This window comes from Salvelinus sp. IW2-2015, linkage group LG20 (genome assembly GCF_002910315.2).
Source record: "Salvelinus sp. IW2-2015 linkage group LG20, ASM291031v2, whole genome shotgun sequence".
NCBI classification, from domain to species: Eukaryota; Metazoa; Chordata; class Actinopteri; order Salmoniformes; family Salmonidae; genus Salvelinus; species Salvelinus sp. IW2-2015.
The window spans coordinates 77,797,439-77,823,029 of record NC_036860.1 but is presented as its reverse complement, the minus strand read 5'-3'; the positions used below and the strand labels follow the sequence as shown (position 1 = coordinate 77,823,029).

The 25,591-nt window shown below is 41.6% G+C and overlaps 3 protein-coding genes across 4 annotated transcripts in view; 1 reads left to right on the top strand and 2 right to left on the bottom strand.

Annotated features, from left to right (window-relative positions):
• Positions 1-25,591, bottom strand: part of gas7a (growth arrest-specific 7a) — a 95,313-nt gene that overhangs the window by 38,805 nt on the left and 30,917 nt on the right. Inside the window, 8 exon segments of the mRNA XM_070449792.1 lie at positions 18,282-18,380; positions 18,513-18,592; positions 20,592-20,715; positions 21,334-21,462; positions 22,210-22,288; positions 22,417-22,491; positions 24,007-24,122; positions 24,772-24,870. Of these exon segments, the coding sequence (XP_070305893.1) occupies positions 18,282-18,380; positions 18,513-18,592; positions 20,592-20,715; positions 21,334-21,462; positions 22,210-22,288; positions 22,417-22,491; positions 24,007-24,122; positions 24,772-24,870 (801 nt within the window).
• On the bottom strand, positions 366-4,492 carry LOC111980205 (germ cell-specific gene 1-like protein). Its single transcript, XM_070433709.1, has 4 exons — positions 4,192-4,492; positions 2,643-2,795; positions 890-1,001; positions 366-678 (listed from the first exon to the last, which is right to left on the bottom strand). The coding sequence occupies exons 1-4, from the start codon at positions 4,490-4,492 to the stop codon at positions 366-368; spliced, it is 879 nt and encodes a 292-aa protein (XP_070289810.1).
• LOC111980201 (recoverin-like) lies at positions 10,022-12,245 on the top strand. 2 transcript variants are annotated; one of them, XM_024010883.2, is made up of 4 exons: positions 10,022-10,128; positions 10,200-10,581; positions 10,941-11,052; positions 11,205-12,245. In XM_024010883.2, the coding sequence occupies exons 2-4, from the start codon at positions 10,201-10,203 to the stop codon at positions 11,321-11,323; spliced, it is 612 nt and encodes a 203-aa protein (XP_023866651.1). In that variant the 5' UTR covers positions 10,022-10,128; position 10,200; the 3' UTR covers positions 11,324-12,245. The 2 variants fall into 2 exon arrangements, with proteins under 2 accessions (XP_023866651.1, XP_023866652.1); XM_024010884.2 differs by having other exon boundaries at positions 10,039-10,128; positions 10,187-10,581.

Here is a 25,591-nt window from a genome sequence, read left to right as displayed (position 1 = left end):
GASGACAAGTGTTGTTTATTCAGTCAGCTCCATGTTCCTTTAGCCATAATATTAGTAATGATCTTCTCAATGGGATCCATTATGCCCTATACAGTCTAGTGAGTTTGGGATCCTGTATATGAGAGMCAATTTATGGTCATTTTAATGAAGAGGTCACCAAGCCTGGTCCTGTAAAGCCTTATAGATCTCGTAGGCCCTCTTCTGATACTGTGAAAATGYATCCTTTCTTCCTCCCCTTTGTGTTTTGAATTGGAACCTATCCAATCATGTTGGAGCAGTCATAACCTCAATGAAGGGAGGATGGWAGGTACATYCTAACAGKATTGGAATGGGGCCCTGCARGCCCAGGGTTGGTGACCACTGTCTTAGCAGTAGGCCTCTCCCTGTGGTTCTGTCATGCTGTCCAGGCCCATTACATAGGCTGCTCCAGTGGAGGGTTTGTGCCCATTGACAGGGAGGTCCAGAGGCCCAGCATTTCCTTCTCCCCTTGCAGGCACAGCCGTCAGGTACATGTCCCACATCTGCTCTGGCAGGTCCATCTCCAGCAGCTTCTGCTTGATCCTCAGGTTCTTCTCAATGTTCCGCCGCTTGTACTTGAACTCTACGATGGTCTTGGTGTACCTGTTCAGTGCTGTCACCGCAGAAGCCATGCAGGTGGCRAAGGAGCCCCATGCTAAGCTGGGGAGGGGGAAGAAGAAGTACAGAGGGTGTGATTAACCTCAGCATGCATGCTCTCTCCATCATGACTGTGCTACTGTACATGGCCTCAGAATGCTAGCGTCGCTTAAAATTGCACAAGTATCACATAGCTGGGTATTAGAGTTTAATCAGAGACAACTCCTATTGTACAGCACCTAGTGTATCGGTAAGTGACCTAGTCCGTACATACATGTAGGACCAGCTGTAGTCCCAGGTCTTGGGCCTCCAGTCCTCCGGACCCATAGCCACAGCCAGCTGAAAGGCCGTGGTGAACATCATGTGGGCAACCATCCCCAAAAGGCCTGGATCCCGAGGGACACAACACAATACAAAACGCAAATAAAGTTGGTGAATGAAAACCTGAGATAATATATGAGACTATATATTTTTTGTATAATGGTTGTACCTTTCAAAAGCACTGGTATAAGTACAGCAACACAATTGTATCTGCAATTGATATTAGTAGCCACACGTGGCAATATTGTACACGTTATGAATTGAGGGCTATCAGTTTGGATACCTTTCACTTATTTTAAAAACCTTGCACGAGGACAGGTATTAGTGTGAACAACATTGAGATCAGTCCATTCATTTTCACCATGATCATGCTTCTTTATTCACTGGATATTCAGTTTATAGTATTACTGGGGAAGCTGATAGGTTACATTAATACAGTTGCAGCCATTCCCCTTCATAACAATGACAGAAGAGAGAATGATGAAGAATCAAAGCCCACCACAGCACAGTGTTCCCTCTACTCTCTCTTTCTCTGCTGCCTCTTGGCCATCTCTCTGCCAACATTCTGCTCGTCTACAGCTGCTTTACTTGGGATTAATGCCCTAACAACAAGAGGAGGGGTCAGGGGAATGTGGGAGGGGAGGGGTGGGGGTACTCCTATGGGTAGGCCTTGTCTTGGCCCAAAACCACTGCCCCATCTCCAATCCGATTAGTCCAGAAACCAGCAAATCCCCAGAGGCATTGGACACACAGACCATAGACCACTGCTCTACGTGCTATGTTATCACTTAGCTAGGCTAGCTTCCCTACAACTGTACCTCCCTGAGCAAGGCTCCCATCCCACCCTGCTACTATTATTGCTCTGCTTTTCTGCTAACAAAATCATATTCATATTCACATTCATATTTGTTCCACAGACCCAAGGAGAGTTAACTGTAGGGATTCCACAAATTCTATAGTGCATAAACCACATTTTAAACGTGTATATTCCCTCCTACTTACCCCCACAATACAGTTTGACAGATGGATAGCAACACAATAACTATTATTGACAATACAGTGAGTGAATCTACATTAAAATGACTCCTGATTGACATACATTTTCTCAACATCATCTTCATTCCCCTCCTATCAGCTTTGGAAATGGTCTTTGAAAAGATGAAAACTTAGAGTAGATTCAGCAGTGTACTGAATATCGTATCTGTAAAATTGAAATAATCCATTTAGGATATGGACTAACCACGGTCACTCTGGCCAGCCTCTGCCTGCCTGGGATGGTTAGTGGGTTGCATGCATGGTATTAGATGATGTAATCCCCTTGGTGGGTAGTGTTACACACAGACACGCTGGCCTCTGCTCTACTGTGGAGCTGGGACTCCCAAAGCCTGTCTACTGTAGGCTTTCTATCCAATTTGACCAGCCCAGTGCCAGCCTTAGTGTGATAGCGTGGCATGGAGGTTGACATGGCCTCTGGTCATTGAGAAACAGAGCCAGGGGATGTCCACTCACTAGTGTGCCCCCTCTGTGAAGCTGACTTCATAGTTAAGGATGCAGGGAGATAATCAACTCCTCAATGGCTGGTGATCAGCTTTGAGTGACTGTATGAAAGTWTTATTTGATGACTTGTTCATTTGACAAATGGTGAATGTCACATTTTTTTAAATAAATATGATTGTGTACATCATTACCAGGCACAGATGTGTTACCTGACAGTGCGGTTAACATGGCAGCAAAGGCGTTGAGCTTCAGCTTGTTCATGACGCTAAGGCAAGGACACAGCTCTAACCACATGAGTACACCACCCGTGAACAGCAGGATGAGGTAGAGACACTCAGCTGTGATGCACAGCCACAGGACCCCTGGGAATAGAAGGAAGAGAGGAGTCCCTGTCTTGATATATTTTTGATGACTGGACTTATATAAAGTTGTGGTCAAGAGGACAATATAGATTTATCAGGGCTTTACACTACTAGACTGAAAGATAATCATTTTATAAATGGGTTTTACCTACCTTTTCATGGTCAGGTGCAATGTCTTTAAAGTCTCTGCAGTTAAAACCTGGAAGCAGAGAAACATTAATTTAGTTCATGTAGCCTAGTCTTGTTCTTTTTCTTATCTCTTATGTAAATTGTAGTTGTAGAAATAGGTAATGCAATCAAAACCATTTTTACTCTTCTCGTTATTTTCTATAGATTAAAATATAAATGTGTTAGTATGCACAGAAGCATCAGCAAAATGGTTATGATCAGGATTTTCACCTTCATGTTGTTTGACCGATTACTCCCCAAGATAAATCACTTACCACTTTTAAAATCAGACCCTACCATTATTCTGATAGTGGTGTCTCCAGTCCTCATGTCTACAGTCCTTTTTCTATCCCACTAAGCTGTTTGTTCGTCACACCTCAGGACTGGCTACTGACTCTCACAGCTGTTTGTTCTGTCACACCTCAGGACTGGCTCTGCTGACTCTCACAGCTGTTTGTTATATCACACCTCAGGACTGGCTACTGCTGACTCTCACAGCTGTTTGTATATCACACCTCAGGACTGGCTACTGCTGACTCTCACAGCTGTTTGTTCTGTCACACCTCAGGACTGGCTACTGGTGACTCTCACAGCTGTTTGTTATATCACACCTCAGGACTGGCTACTGCTGACTCTCACAGCTGTTTGTTCTGTCACACCTCAGGACTGGCTACTGCTGAGTCTCACAGCTGTTTGTTCTGTCACACACCTCAGGACTGGCTACTGCTGACTCTCACAGCTGTTTGTTCTGTCACACCTCAGGACTGGCTACTGCTGAGTCTCACAGCAATCATAGCAAATCAATGTTGGGTCACAGAGTTTCTGCAAGCATTCCAATTCTTGCACTCAATGATCTCCATACTGTAAAACTCCTACTAAAACTGATGCATCGTTATAACGTCAGTCCATTTCAGTAAAGTCAACACAAGTAACCTGATACCAAATAGAACATTACTTTTTGCTTATTTTATCAAATCTCAAAGACTAAAAAAAGACTAAACAACATGATGATGTAATTATGTAAGTAAATAGTAGATTGTCAAATCATTTGCATCTTGATCTTATTTTAGTCTCTCCCAATGTACTTCCTCATTCACTTCCTGTTGTAATGTACCCAAACCACATCAGGTTTAGAGAGCATGGTCACACAGGACCAGCTGCTGAGTGGCCAACATAGTCGCATGTTCTATTTCAACATTTCTGCAAGTTGTACATGAACGTTATTTACCATTCATGTCAGCAGCCTGCTCACAGGAGAAGAAGATGCCGGTGTGGAACTTCCTCATCAGGAACTTCTCTTCTCCCGACTCCCAGATGTACTGCACCAGCCGGCTGTCATTGATGTTACTGCTGTTGAAGCGAATGCAGTACGACTGCCTGGTCGTCACCGGCCCCGTGCAGAAAGGCTTGACCACCTTCCTGGTCCCCTCGCACCAGAAGCTAGTGGTCACTGCTGACAGGGCACACGTAAATGCTACAATGTTGAGGGTGAGCGCCAGGGACCCCCGCCGACTGCACTCTGTCCCCATGCTGGAGGCTGGGCAAAATGAAATGAAATGAAAAGGCAACTAATCCAGGCTTTCGATATGTCGCCGCTGTGTTTCGCCTCTCAAATATATCTCAAATCTTCATAATCTTGTGGCGTTTGAGGTTCCTTGAGTGATGCTGTATGTATATCTCTCCTGTGGCTCTAAGGATGTGCTGCCTGCTACCTTTATTGAAGGATTCGTTCTCTTCCTTGCTTGCGCTCCCTTATACTCCAATCCTCCAATCACTCTTTTTGTCTCTCCCTTGTTTATTTGAACTCTCTCTCTCTTTTCTTTTCTGCTTGCTGTGGTCTCTTTTTCTCCCATCTTTCTCCACCCATTCACCAAATGCGTAATTTATTACACAGGACAAATTATATTATAGACCTCCATTTTATTGTCATATCTAACCTAGGCGGTTTCTTTGAGCATAGTAATAAAAAATATTAATTTGGGCTTACTCTTTAATCTGGAACAAGGCTCTCGCCAATGCCAACATTGGACTGGACATGTTCTGGCATAGTTGGGCATTACTGATGCATGTTTTCACAAACTACAGTGAGTGTACAAAACATTAAGGACACCTGCTCTTTCCATGACATAGACTGACCAGGTGAATCCAGGTTAAAGCTATGATCCCTTATTGATGTCACTGGTTAAATCCACTTCAATCAGTGTAGATGAAGGGAAGGAGACAGGTTAAATAAGGATTGTAAAGCCTTGAGACAATTGAGACATGGATTGTGTATGTGTGCCATTCAGAGGGTCAACGGGCAAGACAAAATATTTAAGTGCCTTTGAAAGGGGTATGTTAGTAGATGCCAGGCGCACCGGTTTGATGGTGTCAAGAACTGCAACGCTGATGGGTTTTTTACACTCAACAGTTTCTCGTGTGTATCAAGAATGGTCCACCGCCCAAAGGACATCCAGTCAACTTGACACAACTGTGGGATGCATTGGAGTCAACATGGTCCAGAATCCCTGTGGAACGCTTTCGACACCTTGTGGAGTCCATGCACCGACAAATTGATGCTGTTCTGAAGGCAAAAGGGGTACAACTCAATATTAGTTTTGTACACTCAGTGTATAATTTCATCATACTGTACCTGCTATCATAAAGGTCAGATCAACTCAAAGTATGACAGTGACTTTAGGTTGTGAAACACACATTATTGCATGAGGCTGCAGATCAAGCATCAACATGTGTGCATGCAAAGTCAATCTGTTCCTATTTGATAGCCTGGTGATTGGCTTATGCAGGATGTTACATGCAAATGTAGGCAAACTGCTTTGGGAAATAGGCTTAAGAGATGACAGATGTTGGGAGAAAGGATCCTGCATTTTCTTCAACTGATTTGTCTTGTCCATAACTACTCTCCACCAATGAATACCAAGAGGGCAGCAAGTGCCACTTCCTTCACTGATCAGCAGTTGTGGCCTACCTATTGGAGTTCAGTGCATGGACCTGACTTGAGTGACACAGAATGGACACAGGGTCACAGGTATCTAAAGATCTCCACTGTGTTGGTGAGGTGCAGTAATTCTTGACATGGAGCTAACATCCAACACCACTGAATGATTGTTTCTATTCAGAGAACATTTGTACTCAGCTTTCTGAGAGACCAAACGTTTCTGCACAGACCGTAAAAACAAAGGACCCAGAAGGATTGTTAGATCAGGGAATGAGGAATTAATTCCTCATGGCAGAAGTTATACAGTACACTGTGGAACTACCATGATAATGCTTAGTAATGATATTACATCTTATTTAAGTCATTTATGATTTAAGATGTCATTTATTCATCTTATGTAATACCAAGCCTTAAATGTACTCTCTTGTGACTAAATGGGGCAGTGTCACTTAATAGATCCAACAGAAAACAGAGATGACAGAGATGACTCTGCAGATTCAAGTGGTGGGGAAAACAGGGCAATAAAATATGTATAATCAATCAATATTTGACATACTATTGGACACCTCCTATTGGAAAGTAAGGCAAACCCAGTGAGCTGAGAGTATACGATTGCAGCACAATGATGTTTTGTTAGAAATTCTGTAAACATAATCCATATGTTGGTATATTGCCTTCCATGTGCTATTCGCCTTAAAAAGGCACAAATACCAAAACATTACTTTCAAGTGAGTGGAACCAGACCGAGGGTTTGAGACATTTTTCCTTGTATTCTTGTGGTCATCTTTCAATTCTGYAGTATGTTGAGGGTTGGGTAATATTTTCCCTAGGAAATATAGTCTACCCTTGATTATGGGGCCATCTTAGTTGATTTACAATATTATATTCAATGATATGCTTATGACCCAATTACTTTGAGTCCATACTGTTTGAGGGAATTTTGATATATCATTTTGGAATGTACACTTGCCAAATGCCCAAAGTCTATATCTTCACCAGCTTCAGAGTAGGGCTGAAAAACATTCACCAACAACTGTCTACTTCCAATTCCTCCTATTCTTATATAACAACCAATAAAAAATGAACATGATTTCCCCTCTCAACTATACCTGTATTGTTTTTGTTTTTGGCCAGAATCCACAATTTATAGAATCAAAAATTACCAGCAGTAGATGAAACATGCAACCTTAAAACTCAAAGTTTACAAAGGTATTCCAGCAAAAATCAGGATTATCCTCAATCTGAATCCATTCATGTTTGCCAGGCAAACTGAGCACCATTGATGGATGAGGACACTGACCTTGTTCAACTCCATGTAGATACACACTGCTCTGAACATGTCAGCACGCTCAGCTGTTGAGCTGACATCCTGGATGTCATGAGAAACATGCATACACTGGGCTGTACAGAAGCAAGCAAACAGCAGCCTACAGTACCATCTTATTTTATATAACAATACATTTAGATCTGATATACTTGTGAGAGTTTAGATGCCAATGTAAGAAATGTTGATTTTGGCATCATGATGGTACTGTAGGCTGCTATGTCCTGAGGCTCTACAGGCAACACCACTCAGTGTGTTGTTATGGATTTAGAGGTCCACTTCCTTCTTTTCCTGTAAATAGCCAGGAAGTTATTATAACTTCAACTCAACTTACACTATTATATCCTGAACATTATAAAGAGATGAACATTAGTAATGACTAAATCATCAATCTAATTTCCCACCGACATTTTTTACAGTAGTATTTCTTAATGCTGCTTACATATATTTGAGATACTATGATTGGGTTAACTTGCCATCGGATTATGCAAGAGAAATTCCAGATTGAAGGCATAGGAGTGCTTTGAGTGCTTAATCCATTAAAATGTTCAGTACATAAATATGAGTTAGGAATCCATCTGGCTGAACATTGTGCTCAGCAGTTATGATTTGCACAACTATGTTTGTGTCCCCTGTGTCACACTGCCATCACGTCAGACATAAGCTGGTTACACTAGCTTCATTCCCTCTATGACGTCAGTTGGTTTTACTAGGTAACACATTAGATCAAGACCTAAGCTGATATGAGCTCTGCTGGGGCTGCCAAAACTAAAATGAGATGCAGTTAAATGAATAACACATTCACACACACCATCCCACCAAAATACTCTGAAAACCCTGAAAGTTATTTAGGTACGGTATAAAGTTATAAAGATATACGGTATAAAGTTCTAAAGATGCTGACATTAACACCAATACCATTTCCCCCATTGTGTCATAGATGATCAGACGTACAGTACTGTAAACGGGTTGCTTAGACTTCACTCTCTTGTAACAAGAGGGCAACGCAAATACCTTGAGCTGAGCTCAGCACACTGACATATTAGCCTGGTACCTACACAACATACCACTAACACCATAACACACATAATGCTAATTGTCTCACTATCATTTACAGTTTTTATGCTGTTAATACCATTGCCAGTCATAACAATTTACTTGAAGATGGTATTATAGGCATCCATATTATTGATCATTCAAATAATAATTCTGAATTTCAAATCAATTACTCCAGAGAACGCGCTTCCACTGCTCCAGAGTCCAATGGCGGCGAGCTTTACACCACTCCAGCCGACGCTTGGCACTGCGCATGGTGATTTTAGGCTTGTGTGCAACTGCTCGGGCATGGAAACCCATTTTATGAAGGTCCCGAAGAACAGTTCTTGTGTTGATGTTGCTTCCAGAGGCAGTTTGGAACTCGGTAGTGAGTGTTGCAACTGAGGACAGACGATTTTACGTTCTACGCACTCCAGCACTCGGCGGTCCCATTCTGCTCCTAGACGTTTCCACTTCACAATAACAGCACTTACAGTTGACCGGGGCAGCTCCTGCAGGGCAGACATTTGACAAACTGACTTGTTGGAAAGGTGGCATCCTATGACGGTGCCACATTGAAAGTCACAGAGCTCTTCAGTAAGGCCATTCTACTACCAATGTTTGTCTATGGAGATTGCATGGCTCTGTGCTCGATTTTATACACCTGTCAGCAATGGATGTGGCTGAAAAAGCCCAATCAACACATTTGAAAGGGTGTCCACATACTTTTGAGGATGTAGTGTATAACAACATTTCCTTGTTTAAATCCCTACCTTCTGTAACCACTACTGAAATAAAAATTGCTTTACAACACTACGTAAAAACCTTGACATATGTCAATGACATGGCAATGTTGACATGGTCTGAGCAGGGTCATCTAATATGGGTGTCAATATTGGCAAAGACTCTGTGGAAACATGAATCATTTTCAGGAATTTAATCTAAATTAGCCAACTTTTCTAATTACGCTGAGCATTAGCCAGTTCTAGTAGAGGAGTGTATGATGCTGTGACAGAGCTGTCAGAGTAAAGCCATCACTCTCACAGCACAGCACTTACTCAGCTCAATTCCTGAATTCATTCAGGTCCAATTACTAAAACAGCAGATGGCCCAGTAATCTGCCATGAGACTGTTACAATGGAGAGACTATTCATCTCATCTCCCTATGCTAGCTACAGGGACAGCCCCGAGCTGCTTCACAGACACGAATACCCTGCTCTACAGGTGGGCTGAAACTTGCACACCTTTCACCCTGCTCATTCACATATCTTGTTTACCACAAACCAGGTAGCCGGCAGGTAGCCTAGCGGTTAGAGCGTTGGACTAGTAACCAAAAGGTTGCAAGATTGAATCCCCGAGCTGACAAGATAAAAATCTGTCGTTCTGCCCCTGAACAAGGCAGTTAACCCACTGTTCCTAGGCCGTCATTGAAAATAAGAATTTGTTCTTAAATGACTTGCCTAGTTAAATAAAGGTAAAATAAAAATTAAGTCAGTGAACATCACTGTAGTGTCAACTACAATAGGTGAAATAGGATGGTAGTATCAGTATTTTTCAATGGAACAATGGACATATTACATCCAGAAAGCTCAATTGAATCCTTGGCTAATCTTAAACTGTATCAACCTGTATTATGCAAAGCTTGATGTCATTGTGCCTGTATGATGCAGACACTACTACCTCATTGGACCCTAGAAAATATGTCAACCTCGTATGACGTAGTTATCCTCTTTATCTTCAAGACAGCTTGTCTGGTATTTAAGTAGCGATGACCATAATCCTGTTCAGCACATTGTGAAGTGGTCAGGGTGAGAAGGAGAGTCAGACCAAGTCAGGAAGAAGCCAACAGGAGGGTTCCTCCAAGTCAGGTGAGAGACGTAGTACACGCAAAACAAGAAAAATAACAATATTATCCATTCACCATAGTGTTTCTTTGCAGCATGGGGAATTCTAAGAGTGGGGCACTGTCCAAGGAACTTCTGGAGGACCTGAAGTCCAATACTAAGTACAACGAGGCCGAGCTGTGTGTCTGGTACCAGTCCTTCCTCAAGGAATGCCCCACAGGCAGGATCACCAAGGAGCAATTTGAGGGCATCTATGCCAGCTTCTTCCCTAATGCAGACCCTACTGAGTACGCAAGGCATGTCTTTAGGAGCTTTGATACCAACGCAGATGGTCAACTGGACTTTAAGGAGTACATTGTGGCCCTGCACCTTACCTCCGGAGGCAAGACCCTGCAGAAGCTAGAGTGGGCCTTCGCMCTCTACGACGTGGATGGAAACGGAACCATCAGCAAAAATGAGATCCAAGAGATTGTTAAGGTACAAAAACAAACTATTTCTCTGCCTCTAGTGTGAAGGGACAGTGGTGGTGGTGGTAATTACTGAACCACTCAGTAYACAAAATGGACATAAACAAAGATCTTAGTTRCAACCAAAAAGTGCAACAAGATGAATCAAATTAAAAGCAGAACATATATTATTTCATACATTTGTGAAATGATTAGGTGAATTGTTTAATATTCTATGTATTCAGTCATCCCGTAAAAATATGATGGGAGAACAATCTTTATGTAGTCTGCATTTCATGAACTGTGCTATTATAGTACATGTGCTGAATTCAGTATTTAATCTACATTTGAAAGTTACATGTTTTTCCTTATTGTTTGATTGCTTTACAGTCAATATTTAACATGATCCCYGAGGAAGACCAAAAGGACCTGCCTGAAGATGAGAACACACCTGATAAGAGAGCAGACAAAGTCTGGGACTTTTTTGGAAAGAAAGAAGATGGTAATTTTGATTGTGAAGAATTTTCTAAATGTGATACGATGAGAACATCCGGCATGAGTGACTTCTTATGAGTTTTGCACAATTAGACACATTAAATAAACAACCATAATAATGTTGATTCAGTCATGACATTTTCTATGTTTCCTTTCCAGACAAGATTGCAGAGAGGGAATTCATTCAAGGAGTGATGGACAACAAGGACATCCTACGGTTGATTCAGTAYGATGAGCCCCAGAAAATCAAGGACAAACTGAAGGAGAAGAAACAATAGCTTTCCGACAAAATCATTCTTTTGAATTCTATAAGACTGTTCAAAGCTTTACTGTTTACAAACCCAACTCTCCTGCCAGACCTGGGCTCTTTGTGCGCTAGACAACATTGGCATACACATTGAAGTACYGCACATTGTGGTGGATGACCTGTTTGTCTATGAGCCACCTGGACTTTTCTTCACACTCAAATAACTGTTCCGCGCTYTAGAATTATGGGTGTTCWTTTCTATTTCCTRATGAAATAATGGTTTCCAAGATTCTGTTGCCTGCTGCTGTGTTCACCTGCATTMATTAGTTTAATAAAGAGAAAGCCACCAGGAAAGGACCCACTGGGCACACACTGGTTGAATCAATGTTGTTTCCATGATATTTCAATGAAATTACGTCGRACCAACATAGAATTGACATCTGTGCCCAGTGGGGAGCTCCTTATGAAGGGAATTAGGCTGAAGTTAACACTCCCTGTCTTACTATCAATCCTATTAGTATGTGAAGGTCAGTTTAGAAACAKCCTGCCAGAGGTTTCTTATTAAGGTAATCATATCTATAGAATGTGTCTGATAATGTGCTTAGCAGGACTGAAACCTCATACAATGTACAGTATTCAACTGGTAGAACAAAGGAAAAGGAGTCTTTTTCTTGAATATTGTTGACATTTTGTTGATGCTGTCAGAGACTGCTGGAAACTATATAATAAAAAACGCTGTGAAAAATGACATTATAAAGGGGTTCTAAAAACATTTAAAAACATAAATATATATACTGCTTTGAGTGAACATGCAGATTGGTCACTTCAGGTAGCTATGTTTTTAAAGGGATTTAAGTAGAGAAAAAGAGTAAACGTGATATGTAATATTACATTTTTGTTGAAAGATTCAATGCATTCTAAAAAGAGCAAWACAGATGTGCTTTCACAAATGAGATTTCTTTCTTGTTTGCATTTTTATTTCCCTTCAATATGCGTGTATTTAAGTGTGTAGAGTTGTTATGTTTTGAAATGGTATCATCCTGAATTTGATCATATAAAACACCCTATGCTGGTTAATATTGTTAAAGAGACATACTATAGTATCAAATACAATAACTGCCTTTGTTTACAAGACCAATAGTAAACATATAACTAAATGAATTGATAAGATAAGATTGAAGAGCAGCCTCAAACTATAAGAGTAGAAAGGTTCAGAACTGTTGTGAAACACCACAGCACAGTTGAAAAATATATGGCAAGTAGAAATCAAAACTAGAGATAGATGGGAGGGACTAAAGGGTAGCTGAAGGGTGGGACTAAAGGAAGAGGGATAACTAAGGTATAATGTACTGTGCCCGTAAAATGTATTGTATAAGCAGGGAGTATAAGTCTAAGTACTGTTGTCCATTAGTTTACTCCAGTTAAGGAAGGTTAGGGGAAAATAATCAATTAGAAAAAAATATATATTGGAAATGACGCAAACAATTACATTGATAGAACCCACAATCTGCAATATTAAAGATGATCTAGACTGAGGAGCAGCCCGCTCCATACATTACACACGTCAAATAATGAATTACAGAACATGTGCTTTAACTCCAATCATATGTCATCTTGGCACTGTAATTGTCCAAGCTGTAAGGTCAGAAACACAGGGCTTGACTCGTTCTCTCTCTAAAGCCTGATTTGGCTCCCAGTGATGCATGGTCGGGTTTCATGTCAATATTCCCCCACCTGGCCTATCTCCCTGGATCTCCCTGGCCAATCCACAGACAGTCAGAGGGGAGGGGATTGACTGTAAAAGCCGGAGGCAAAAGGCTGAATTTCATCTGCTTATTGGGATGAATCCAATTCATTTAAACATGTCCCWGAACTTGAAGTAAGCCAAACWGTATGTAAGCCAGTATATGATAATGAAACAAAACCCTTTTAAGTCTTGTCAAATCGTATTTCMAAGGAAACRATTTATTGTAGACACAGYATTCTACAGTATATTGTCTGGACAAAGGTCACCAATGATTTGACATTTCTTTAAAGATTGGAAACATTTGAATTGATGTACAKGAKAAATGGAAATCAGTTAACAAAAGGCAATTMAATCAACATTAACATTACTACAAAATGACTGGTGAAGTTAAGTACATTAACTTCTAATGTAAGAACTTTACCATAACACATRTAACATTGACACATACTGTAGCAGGATAACTTATACAATAAGTACAACATTTCAATCTGTATTMGTTTGGGATAGAATAATGCAAATCATTTCAGTGGTATTTTCATATTTTCTCACCTAGAAACAATGTGGATAAGGCATGTATATAGTGAATAGATGTTTTCTCTGTATGCATGTCTTGGCATAGTGAATGTATTATCCACATTAGAATATGAAAGGAATGATAGTTTGAGGAGATGGTCCATAAACACAATAAATCCCTGCTTTGTTACACTTCCAGAATAACTAACAGAAGGCAAAATACAGACTGACAGACCAGATACAGACTACAAACACAGATCACACATGATATTTTTATAAATTCATGTTACACTTGTTTAGGTTGGATTGTTGGCTAAAGGCTATGCTAGTATCTTTAATTAGCATACTTGTATGAAATTATCACGAGTACTAGTTCATGCCAGTAACAACTGCACTTTTTCTGATAGCTTTGCGAGTCAGTATTAAATGTGACTGGAGAGTCCACGACCACATTTTCTATGATCTTTGCGAGTCATTAAAAATGTGACTTGGAGAGTCCAACTGACCACTTTTTTCTGATGTATCTTTGCGAGTCATTAAAATGTGACTTGGAGAGTCCAACTGACCACTTTTTCTGATAGCTTTGCGATCATTAAAATGTGACTTTGAGAGTCCAACTGACCACTTTTTCTGATGATCTTTGCGAGTCATTAAAATGTGACTTGGAGAGTCCAACTGACCACTTTTTCTGATTATCTTTGCAGTCATTAAAATGTGACTTGGAGAGTCCAACTGACCACTTTTCTGTATCTCTTGCGAGTCTTAAAATGTGACTTGGAGAGTCCAACTGACCACTTTTCTGATGATCTTGCGAGTCATTAAAATGTGACTGAAGTCCAACTGACCACTTTTTCTGATGATCTTTGCGAGTCATTAAAATGTTGACTTGGAGAGTCCAACTGACCACTTTTCTGATGATCTTTGCGAGTCATTAAAATGTGACTTGAGAGTCCAACTGACCACTTTTCTGATGAATCTTTGCGAGCATTTAAAATGTGACTGGAGAGTCCAACTGACCACTTTTTCTCATGATCTTTGCGAGTCATTTAAAATGTGACTTGGAGAGTCCAACTGACCACTTTTCTGATGATCCTGCGAGTCATTAAAATGTGACTTTGGAGAGTCCAACTGACCACTCCTCCTGGATACACAAAGTGTTTTAGGATAAATGCAACATAGCAATTCCCAGCTCTAAGCAATTGTACTCACCAAAGGCCCGTTGCAAAATAAATGAATGATTTTAGAATCTGCTTGACTATTATCCTGGTATTAATTCATTGACAAACAACAAGGTACAAACATTTAGTTGACCGAAAGGACAAGGCCACTTAAACAGTAACAGCAAAATAACATCTAGCTGTATCTACAAATATACACCGATGCAGAATGAATATATCAAGAACATTCCAGTACTGTTTATAACCTTGACACTAAAAGGTGTTCATTGTAACATATATCGTCTCATCGTCTCACCACTGATCCAAATAGACTCAGGCCTATTTCTAATCTATCCACACGAGGTGACTTTTGACCAACATCTGTTCACCAATCCATCTTACCCTATTCAACTTTGAGAGAGGTTGTTGTACAAAATTCCAGTTCATAACAAACCTTAATGAGTTAATTCACCCCTGTTCATTGAGTGCAGTAACTGGAGTAATACTTTCTGAAACACATCCCATGTACATTTACTACAGTGCCAAGATCAGCCATCATATTTCACAAAATATGCACTTAACCATATACAGTAAATGTAAGATATTTTCCAAAAACATGCAATCTTGACAGGTAAAATGAATGGCGTAAATATGAAATATATCATATTTAATCTAGATCACATAATATTTTCATATTCCAGTATATCTAAAATAAAGTGAAATGTTAATAATTAGTTGTTCAGTTTATATGCCAAAATTCAAAGTTTTACAATGCATCCAATCTATTCCCAAATACATAAAAATGTATCCTTCTTAAAGTGTAACTCTAATTTTACAACAGATTAAAAAAACAAAATATTGTTTAAGCTTGTAGCATTCATATACAGAGTAAAACATCAAACATTGTATACTTTAACATGCTGGTATCTGACTATTGACAGTCGCTCTGTGTTTCCATTGTCGGTTCAAAAGCACTGCATTGGGAATGCTACCTTTCTCCAGTTATCACTTGATAACATTTGCACTACTGATGTCATCATAGACAGAATGTACAGCCTCACCTTACCTCTGACATACATGCACACCTTCACCTGTAGCTGTAGTTGGAATGTTCTGTGAAGCCTGGGATTCTGACAGTATGAGATGGATGTTTGCCTCTGGCTGCTTGAGTACAGTCATTAGATTGACTATATGTCCATGTCCACAGGGCGGAAGCTCCCCGGTCTTGTGCTCCTGCACCCACAGCTCTCGGTCTTTGCTGGGTCCACACTCTGAAGCAGCTGATCCACTGGCCCTCACCCTGCCAAACCAACACACACACACAGGCTCATATGGACCTTCATCACACATGAAGCCAACACTGACACATCTCATAGACAATGTAAATGCTTAGAGAACTCATAGATGCTCATTTAGAACACAGTACAATGAGGGGAGAGACAGACACTTCTATCCATAGTGGACAGGGTTAAGCGTACTRTTTCTRGAGACACATCAAGCTGCCTTTTGCTAATAMAACTGGAGGCAAAGAAGTGTGCCAGCAGGTATCAGCTGAGCTTGTTATAGTGGCCCTCTAAAGGACCTCCTTATTAGGCTGATCAGTAGTGTGTGCCACCTGTAATTGGCCTTCACCATCACCCAAAGTGGCACTACCCTTGGTATAGGACCTTAAACRTCTCGTTAGATCTGCAGGTGTTTGCACCTCCTAAATGAGGAGAGCATCTGGGTTCATTCTGCCTGTTCAAGTATGGCCCAGTGAAGCAGCCAGCAGGGGGTGATAACAGCTGGTGAAGGGGTGACAGAGGTATGGTGATCGAGTTTGGAGGCAGTGAAATCCTTTTAACTGTTTGGCCAGCATTTTCACAACAAACATGCWTACCAAAACGTTGATCTGAGTACATTGCACAAATCCTTTGTATTGGGATACTTGATCTAGAATTGTTWRCTAAAAGGATCTGCTTYAAAAAATCAACATACACCACACTCCAAATGCCCTATTTCACTGATGACCATTCTGTTTTACTGTAGCGCTATGCTCTCCAGAAGGTAATCATCACACAAAGTGCAACCTATGTTGTATATTTCATTCTTTAACATAACAGTTCAAACTGCTCATCAATTAACTAGGCTGACCATGGCCAGTCTGGTCTTACATACTAGAMGTAATATAGTAAGTGTAAATACGGGACACTCAAATTAGTATGATATGTTACGTTTGGCATGGTTACATAAGACAGAAGGTTATGGGTATAACGCGAACGTCTAGCAATCCAAAGTTTGCGTACTCGAATCTCATCACAGACWACATTAGCATTTTAGCTCATTAGCAACTTTGCAACTACTTACTACTTTTTAGATACTTTGAAACTACTTAGCMCAGGGGTCTCCAACAGATCGATCTCGCASCCCACCTATGAGTAGCTCGCCAAAAATTCTGAAAGTACATGCATTTTTCACGTTCCACCGCAAACTAACAAAAACAAATCTCACAAGTATCAGAGACCGCAAGCTCCCAGCTACAATCTAATCAACGCAACATTGCCATTATCCCACCATTGGTTAGCCACTATTCGCAAAAAAGCCAAACCTAACACGATATCTGCCAATTAATTTCTTACCTGGCAGAAGTACAGTATATCATGAGTAAGTATATCATTTGTATCTATTATTTGCAAACTTTGCCATTAAATAAGCATCAGTAGTACAGAACCATTGCTAGACCGGTACATTAGATGGCACATTGCTCACTCTCTAGATGCACAATTAAAGGGGAATTATACTCAAAAATCTAAATGTGTTAGTTTTCTTCCAGACCAAAAGAAAAAGGACTCAGAACATCCAATTTCGTCGTTTCTCYATGAACACGTGTCATTTTGAAAGTGAAAAACAACAACAATCTTAAAACAGGAAAAATAAAACTGAAAAAACATAATTTGAGAAAATATAAAACAATTTGGATTTTATAGAGCCCCCCCTTAGATTTGAGGGGAGAGGAGAAGAGAAGAATGTGACTATTTTAAAGCTAGAAAAAAATGAGTAGCTCGTGACGTTTCATTTTTTAGAAGTAGCTCTCATGTCAGAAAAGGTTGGAGACCCCTGACTTAGCATGTTAGCTAAACCTTCCCCTAACCCTAATCTAACCCTTAAACTAACTCCTAAAACTAACCTTAACCCAACTTTAACCCCTAACCCCTAGCCACCTAGCTAACATTATAATTCATCATTCTTAACATATCATACGTTTGGCAAATTTGTAACATATTGTACAAATTGCAATTCATCACATATTATACGAATTGTAATTCGTAACATATCATACGAAATGGATGATGGGCATCTACAAATTAACACATACCATATGAAACGTAACATATCATGCTATTGGGGTGCCCCAGATGTACTTTTACTATGTTACGTCTAGGTCTGTTACGGTGACCATATTCTACCCTTGAGTCCAGGTTGTCATGACTGACAGATTGGTTGTCTGACTCCAGCAAACAGCYACATGTTCTGTCAGGCTGACTCAAGGGAACCGCCACTTGTACYGTAAGTGAAATGGACACATGGCTCACACTTTGGTTGAACATGTCAGTTTCATGTCGCAGCGTTGTGTACTGGCGTAAATKTTGTCGTATCATCTCCACCCTCTCAACCTCAAGTCTCTCCAGCTCCTGAAGAACAGAGGGAAATACATAGACAAGGAATCAACCTCACTGTCAAAACAAAGATAACGATGAACATGATCAGCTTTTATTGTTTGTTATCAACAATGAGACTATGAAGAGTTAGTTCAATTGTATTACCAGGCTTGTGGTGACCATCTCCTCAAACCACTTGGACTGGGCCCGGTTGTACAGGTCCACATTGTGCATGAGGTCATCACCTGTAGAGAACAGATTCAGTGGTCATTCAACACAGTGTATTTGACAAGGAGGTAATACTCAACAAATCAACATTAAGTTGCTGGTATACCTGTGCAGTTAAATAGAGGTAGTTAAAGATGAAGGACTACCGGCTTGAAGTATTTACTACATTAAATGTAGGCCCTAAATTAACTTATGCATGAGGAAAGGTGTGCATGAACTCAGTCCCTATGTCTCCAGCAAAGGGCACTCAGTAACCATGCCTGTTGCAGTGTGGGACATCTCTATCGATGCAACGCAATGCAGAGGCTAACCTCCGATGCTAACCTCCGATGCTAACCTCCGATGCTAACCTCCGATGCTAAACTACTGTCCTCATAAAAGCTTGTTTGAAAGCACATGTGACCTAGAAACGGTTTCTCTTCTACATTTCAGTTCAAGTCTATTAGACATATATTACAAAGGCCGTACGTAGAAAGGGTGTAAAGAAACAAACCTAAAACAAAACTACAGAGGAAGTTATTTTACAATCCGCCTCTCCAGTAATAGCACATCTCAATCTATATGGAAATGAGGCCAGGGTTTGTAATGACATTTGCCCCTGTAAAAAGTGAAAGACACAAGGCAGACTCATCTAAAGCTCCAACGGGATCTATTGATTAGAGCTGTGAACTGAGACTAATGATCTGAGTGGGAGAGAGAATGAACAAGATGCCGGCTTTTATTTATGTATTTTTTCATGCTGGCTTTTTCCTCTAAAGTGTGTGCATAGATATGTACGGAAAAAGCAATCACGATCTTGGCACCAGAACTATTTGCCTCATACTATCTGGAATACAGAGTAATGGGAGCCCAGGCATTGTACCTCATGTCATTATCTGAATTAAGCAATTCACTATGATTCCACATTCAATATAAATGCAAAGCAAGAGTGTTTGTCTCTAAGCACATGATAATGCAATGTTTTTGAGATCCACAGTACACACAAAACACTGGAAATATACTTGCAATAACAGATGGTTTTAAGTATAAATGAAGAGACATTGCTCAATTTTTACTAAGCTAATTGCTTGTATCATTACATTACTATAGGCTGCTGTTGGCAGTGAGCTTAAGTGTTTCGGCCTCCTGTCTGAGCTCTCAAACCCCATCCATGTCTGACTGAACGCCCCCACATTCCCTATCTGACTGCAGCAAAGCCCCACCTCCACCCCCTCTGCCTCCTGCGGGGAAAACATAGTCTTCTTAGCAACACAGTCTGGGAATCCACCCCAAGTCTTGAACCCTGAGCGTGTGAAAACAATCTGCACTGTCCGCACCCCTGTCTCTGCTCCATTTACACAACAGGCCCGGCCATGTGATCCATGTTGCCAGATCTGACTGTTTGGAAGTGCACTGGCTGGTCCGGATGGGACAAGTCCTCCATTGATACCCTTGTTCACTGCGACCAAAAGATTAGCCCTGGGGATTGTGGGTAATGGTCCTCTCCTAGCCGACTTATTATCCCACCACAAAAATAGATCATTAAACTTATTTCCATGTTGAAATACTACTGGCTCTCTTTTGCAATGTTTTATGGTGTTGTGCCAGGGGGTGCTTCCCTCAACAGAGTTCTCACTCTGTCGGCTACGCCTCTTGCTGCTGATGAAAACACCACCACAACTTTACACAATGGCAGCACAACATCACAAGGGTAGGCAATTTGCGTGCAATGCAAGAGTGGCCTCAAAAGGGGCTTACGCAWCATAAAAGCCGCTGCTCAGCGATACAGGGCTGATTTATCAAGAAACACAGCTGTGGGTGAATTGAACGGCTCAGATTTGATAGGAGAGAGGCAATTTGTCGCCTTTAGAAGTACACTGTGGTAAGTTAATAAAAAGCACACCTGAGAATGCAGCATGCTTTGGGTGCATGTTCTCTCCTCTTTGGGGGTAGAATCGGCACCGCTATGGTGGTGTTTCATGGAACTTTGACGTGCGCCTGCTCTACATATGATGCAATGTGTGTTTAACCCCTGACCTGCTTGTGTGGATTTCCGCCGGGCCTTCTTGATGTCTTCCTCGTGTTTGTTCATGTGCTTGATGTCCAGCTGCTGRGTCTTCACCTCCAGATCTTTCTGCCGGTCTGCCARGGCTTTACGGGCCTACMGCAMCCCAAGCAGCAGTGTGAATACAGAAACAATATGAGTMATTTCATGCTAATCCTCAGATCTACTGAACCTACAGCTATTACCACAGTCATTGCAGCCCTTTCATGTCGGCTACCTATTTCCCCACTCAAATCCCGGCCTCATCCCATAATCTATTCTTATTTCACATCACAGCATCTTCCTTCATCTCGTCTGTTGAGGAAATTCTCCAATGTCATGATGTAACACTGTTGGAAATTTAAACACAGCACTTGGCAGGCACGAACCGTAAACCCACAAAATCTCCTGTGTTTAATGGATGCCAACTAAAATAAAACGAACAGGACGTTATGATTGTATGAAGTCAATCGATTGATTAATCTAGTCTATATGATTACCATGGGGAGAAAGATAGGGAACAAAAAGCAACAGGTTTTTCCTGAGCAAAAAAACAGTTCATCTTATAATACGTTGAATGGTTTCAATAGTCCAACAGAATAATGCTGTGGTGTAGTCAGATCATCCCTAAACCACTTTTTCTGACAWWAATTTTGGATCATTTWAAGCTTCTCTGGGAAAACCTGAATTGTAGGACAAGGGTTATARGATGCTTTGGTTTAGAATGGTCCATACCTTCTCCACGCCTGCATAGCGGCTGGCCAGCTGCTTCCTGAGGTCTATGATGTGGTGATCGTACTTCTTCAACTCCTTCTTGAAGTTGTCTCTGAASGTCAGCAGGGGCTTYTCCACCTCACACTGGAGCTGAAGAGRTACAGTTATTACASTTATATTTGATATGTAATCATGTGTAACTACACTGYRACTACATTGTACCTGYCTATCTAACTACTATATAAATACACYGATTTAGAGTCCTGGTAGGCCTATACAGGATATATGTGACCTAGCTGCATAAAGCATGGATACAAATAGTCATGAAAAGTGCACTTAGGCCACTATACGTTCAAGAGGATTTCTCACTCTTCCACACGTTACCTAACCCCATCCCATCAGCCGTGGTGTCTCCGAGCTCAGAGSAGAGGGGATCATGGCGTGCTGCATGTCKGCAGCCTGGGGCTCATCAGAAGACACCACTAATTAGTCAGACAATGGAGGCTATGTAAAGCTTCAAGGCTACTTCTGCTTTATTTGAAGCATTCTTAAGGCCCAGTATACTTTTTTCTTCACTGGTAATTGCTGCTGTAAGCCCCTCCCCCTCTTTTTTCTTTGCCCAGACCAGAGTGAGGTAAACAAACACCCCAGGACGTGGTCATAGAGACCTTGGATTGACCAAAGGAACACATAAAGAAACTGACTGCCAACTAAGCCTTCTCTAAGGGCTCCATAGCTCATAGAAAATACATCTTATAATGTTATTGAAGGTATGAGTGAAGCATGGATGTTGTCCACTTCCGTCAGTTCACATGGAGATTTTAGACTTTTCTTGGTCTGTTACAGTAGATGCAATCTATAACATCCACAGTATCTTCTAGCAAGACAGTAGGCTACCTTGTTGGAGAACTTGAGGTGGACTTCAGCCTCGTCATGACAACTCCTCTTCAGCTGGGCCCAAGCTTCCCCAAGGGTTCTGGAATGGGATCAAACAAGAGACATCAACCAAACTGGATAGAATGGATGGGAAAACACCCAAGTAGCAAACAGGTATATGGTGAAGAATATAGAACGAATAGAAATCTATTCTGTTAACTCACTCACCCTTCCTCCTGAGCAGCCAAGGGGCTCTGGGAGAGCTTGGAGAGGTTCTTAGAGTATTCATCTTCAATCTTTATCCTGCAACAGACAAAGACAGCCATGGGGCTCTAAAGTATGGGACTCCAGGGAAGACCAATAGAGGAGAACATTTTTTAAAGCTGACAGAGTTTTAGAGGAGCATTGGGGCATGGAGACACTGTCCTCCAGTATATCACCGACACCCAAAGACATACAGCACTGTGGCCACTATGATGTTCAAAGGCAGAAGCCTATTATTCTGTGCTGAGAAGATATCAAACAATATCCTGTAACAACAGCCTGGATATGAGTTAATGCACTTTCCTGTGGAAAGGCCAGAGATGGGAATGATGTGAGGCTATTTACTCATGGCCACCCTGAGGGCGACTCAGAAAGGCCAGCCATATTTCTGTGACATTCAATTATCCCACAAATACCCATTACCCATCCACATCTGAGTAAACCTGTCCTCTACGGGAGGTCACGAAGGCCATTCCAAAGAAATGGATATGGCCAGAATCTGACATCAGGTCAGCTGTCTCACTGAACCAATGAAGAAAGGTCAGCCCTGAATTGGAATGTTGGAGAATGGGGCCTTTAAATGAATTGTGTCAATACAGTCAGGGGAAAAAGTGAAAGTCCACTTAATTCTCGTCTATTGAGTCAATGGGAACTTTTGTTGTGGGCGCAAAATGGGGCCTCTTGCTATGCTGAAGCCTATGAAAGCATATGTTTAGGATGTCTACTTTATGAACGTCTACAACTTAACGTTATAAACCTAGTACGGTACAACACATTTATCTGAATTCAAATGTGCATGGGGATGATATACCTGGGGTGGCAGCTAGCCTGGCGGTCAAGAGTRTTGGGCCAGTCCCCAAGTCGATGTAATGGGTGCGTAAACGGAGTCGTTTAAAACGGAGTCGTGTATAAACGGAGTCGTTTAATCAGTGCTTCACAAAACTCCAAAACCAAAATGACAAAATAATAAAAAGTGGGTACCACACCCGTCGCGCACCAACACATAATTACACAAACATACAATCAAACAATCTCCGACAAGGACCAGAGGGAAAACAGAGGGTTAAATACACAACATGTAATTGATGGGATTGAAACCAGGTRTGAAGGAAGACAAGACAAAACCAATGGAAAATGAAAAATGGATCAGTGATGGCTAGAAGGTCGGTGACGTCGACCGCCGAACACCGCACAAACAAGGAGAGGGACCGACTTCGGCGGAAGTCGTGACAGTCGACTAGGTGAAAAATCTGTCGATGTGCCCTTGAGCACCTGCAAGTCGCTCTGGAGAAGAGCGTCTGCTAAATAAATACAATGTAAATTTATGAATAGATACTATAGAGTGGAGCCAGGTTGTCAAGGATAAAATAACCCATGCTCTACAAAACATAATGATAATGACAAGAGAACCCTGTTTCACCCTGATAAGACACGACAAACAGTCCAAATTAGATTACGATCAAAAAAGATACGATGAAGAGAATCAATAACATTTCCCAACACACAAAATACACAGTACCACTGACCCCTTCCAAGCTGACTATGTTGTGTTACCTCTCCCGGACGAACTCAGCCATCTCTTTCTGCATCTGTTTGCCCTTGAGCTGTTTCTGCAGCAGMACCTCAAAGCCGCCCACAGAGGGGGTCCCCTGGGGGTCCTTCTTGTCAGTCTGAGGGAGAGGATCAATCACACACACAGACCAATACAGCCACAGACTTCATTTCATGGAGAAAATGACATTGTTTACATTGAGTGTGTGTGAGTGGTGAGGGGTGGTTGGGGAGTGTGTGTGTGTGTGGATGAGTGTGGATGAGTGTATGAGTCAGAGAACTACAAATGTATGTGTCAAGTAGTGTATGCACATGTGGGTGTGTTCGTCATTTGCGTGTGAGTTATGAGTGTGTGTGTGTGTCTAAGGTTTGAACAAGGAGCAGCACATCCCACTATGTGTAACAGGATGTGGATACGACAGGCAGTGATGTGGTAGCCCCACGTGAACCAGAGATGACAGATTCCTTTCACACAATGGGCTTGAGCTTTGGCTGAGTGGAGCACATTATGCCACAGAAATACAGACAGCCACTGAGAACATGACTCAGTGGAACAAGAACAACCAWCCAAATCACAGTTCAGTGAAAAGAGGCTTCTGTTACAATYAYGTTTGTAGACACATGAGTTGGCGTTAATATGACAKACAAAATCTACCCTATTGGATTCAAAGTCATATGTAACAGGGCTGAGATTCCTATAAACATAGGAAGTAGGGATCTTATTCTATGAGCTGGATAGTGGTTTAGAGATGTCAGGCGCTATCTTACCCAGAAGTAGTCACAGTAGCTCCACTCATTGGGCTTCAGTAGCTGCTGCTCTGGCTGATCTGGCGTCACACTGGGCAGCGGGAAGGTGACGCAGTTGATCTGAATTCAAAAAAATTATGAGACGATTTCAAGAGAGTGAGAGACAAGTGAGAGAGGTTTCTGTGAGACATCAGAGGGAGAGGAAGAAGGAAAGGAGGAGGAGGATAAGAGACTAATTGCCTTCRACTCTCAGGAATGAATGTGGGAGAAACGCTATGGTTAGAGCAGACATCAAAGGTGTCATTTGTGGGAGATGTGCATAGAAGCTTCTCATTTGGAGACGGGAACATGGAGCTCGGTTTGGTGTCTGTCATGAGAACGGGAGTAAAGGTCAGGAATGAGTAAATACTCTCAGGGGGTGTTGGTCATCGAGATGGTGACCCAGAGAACCCTCAGAGGTGGAGAGGGAGGGGAGAAAATGGAGGGGACAGATGGAGGGGAGAGGGACAGAGAAAGAGGGAGAGAAAAAGAGAGGGGGGAGAAAGAGAGAGCACAAACCGTCCAGTCCTGGCCTTACGATCCTTACACTTATTTGTGATAAACTAAAAAACATCATAACGTAGAGAAAGACCTACAATCAGTGATACAGAGGAAACAACCAACAACAACCCAAACACTGTAGAGCGGAGTCACAACTAAACAACCCAGCACTCAGACTGAATACACCATCTGGTCCACAGCGTCTTCAATTACCCTTAGAGGACTGCAATTATGTAATGTTCACCATCTGTAACCTCTCCCTGCTGGCACAACAACATGTCCTCTATCTATGCCATACATG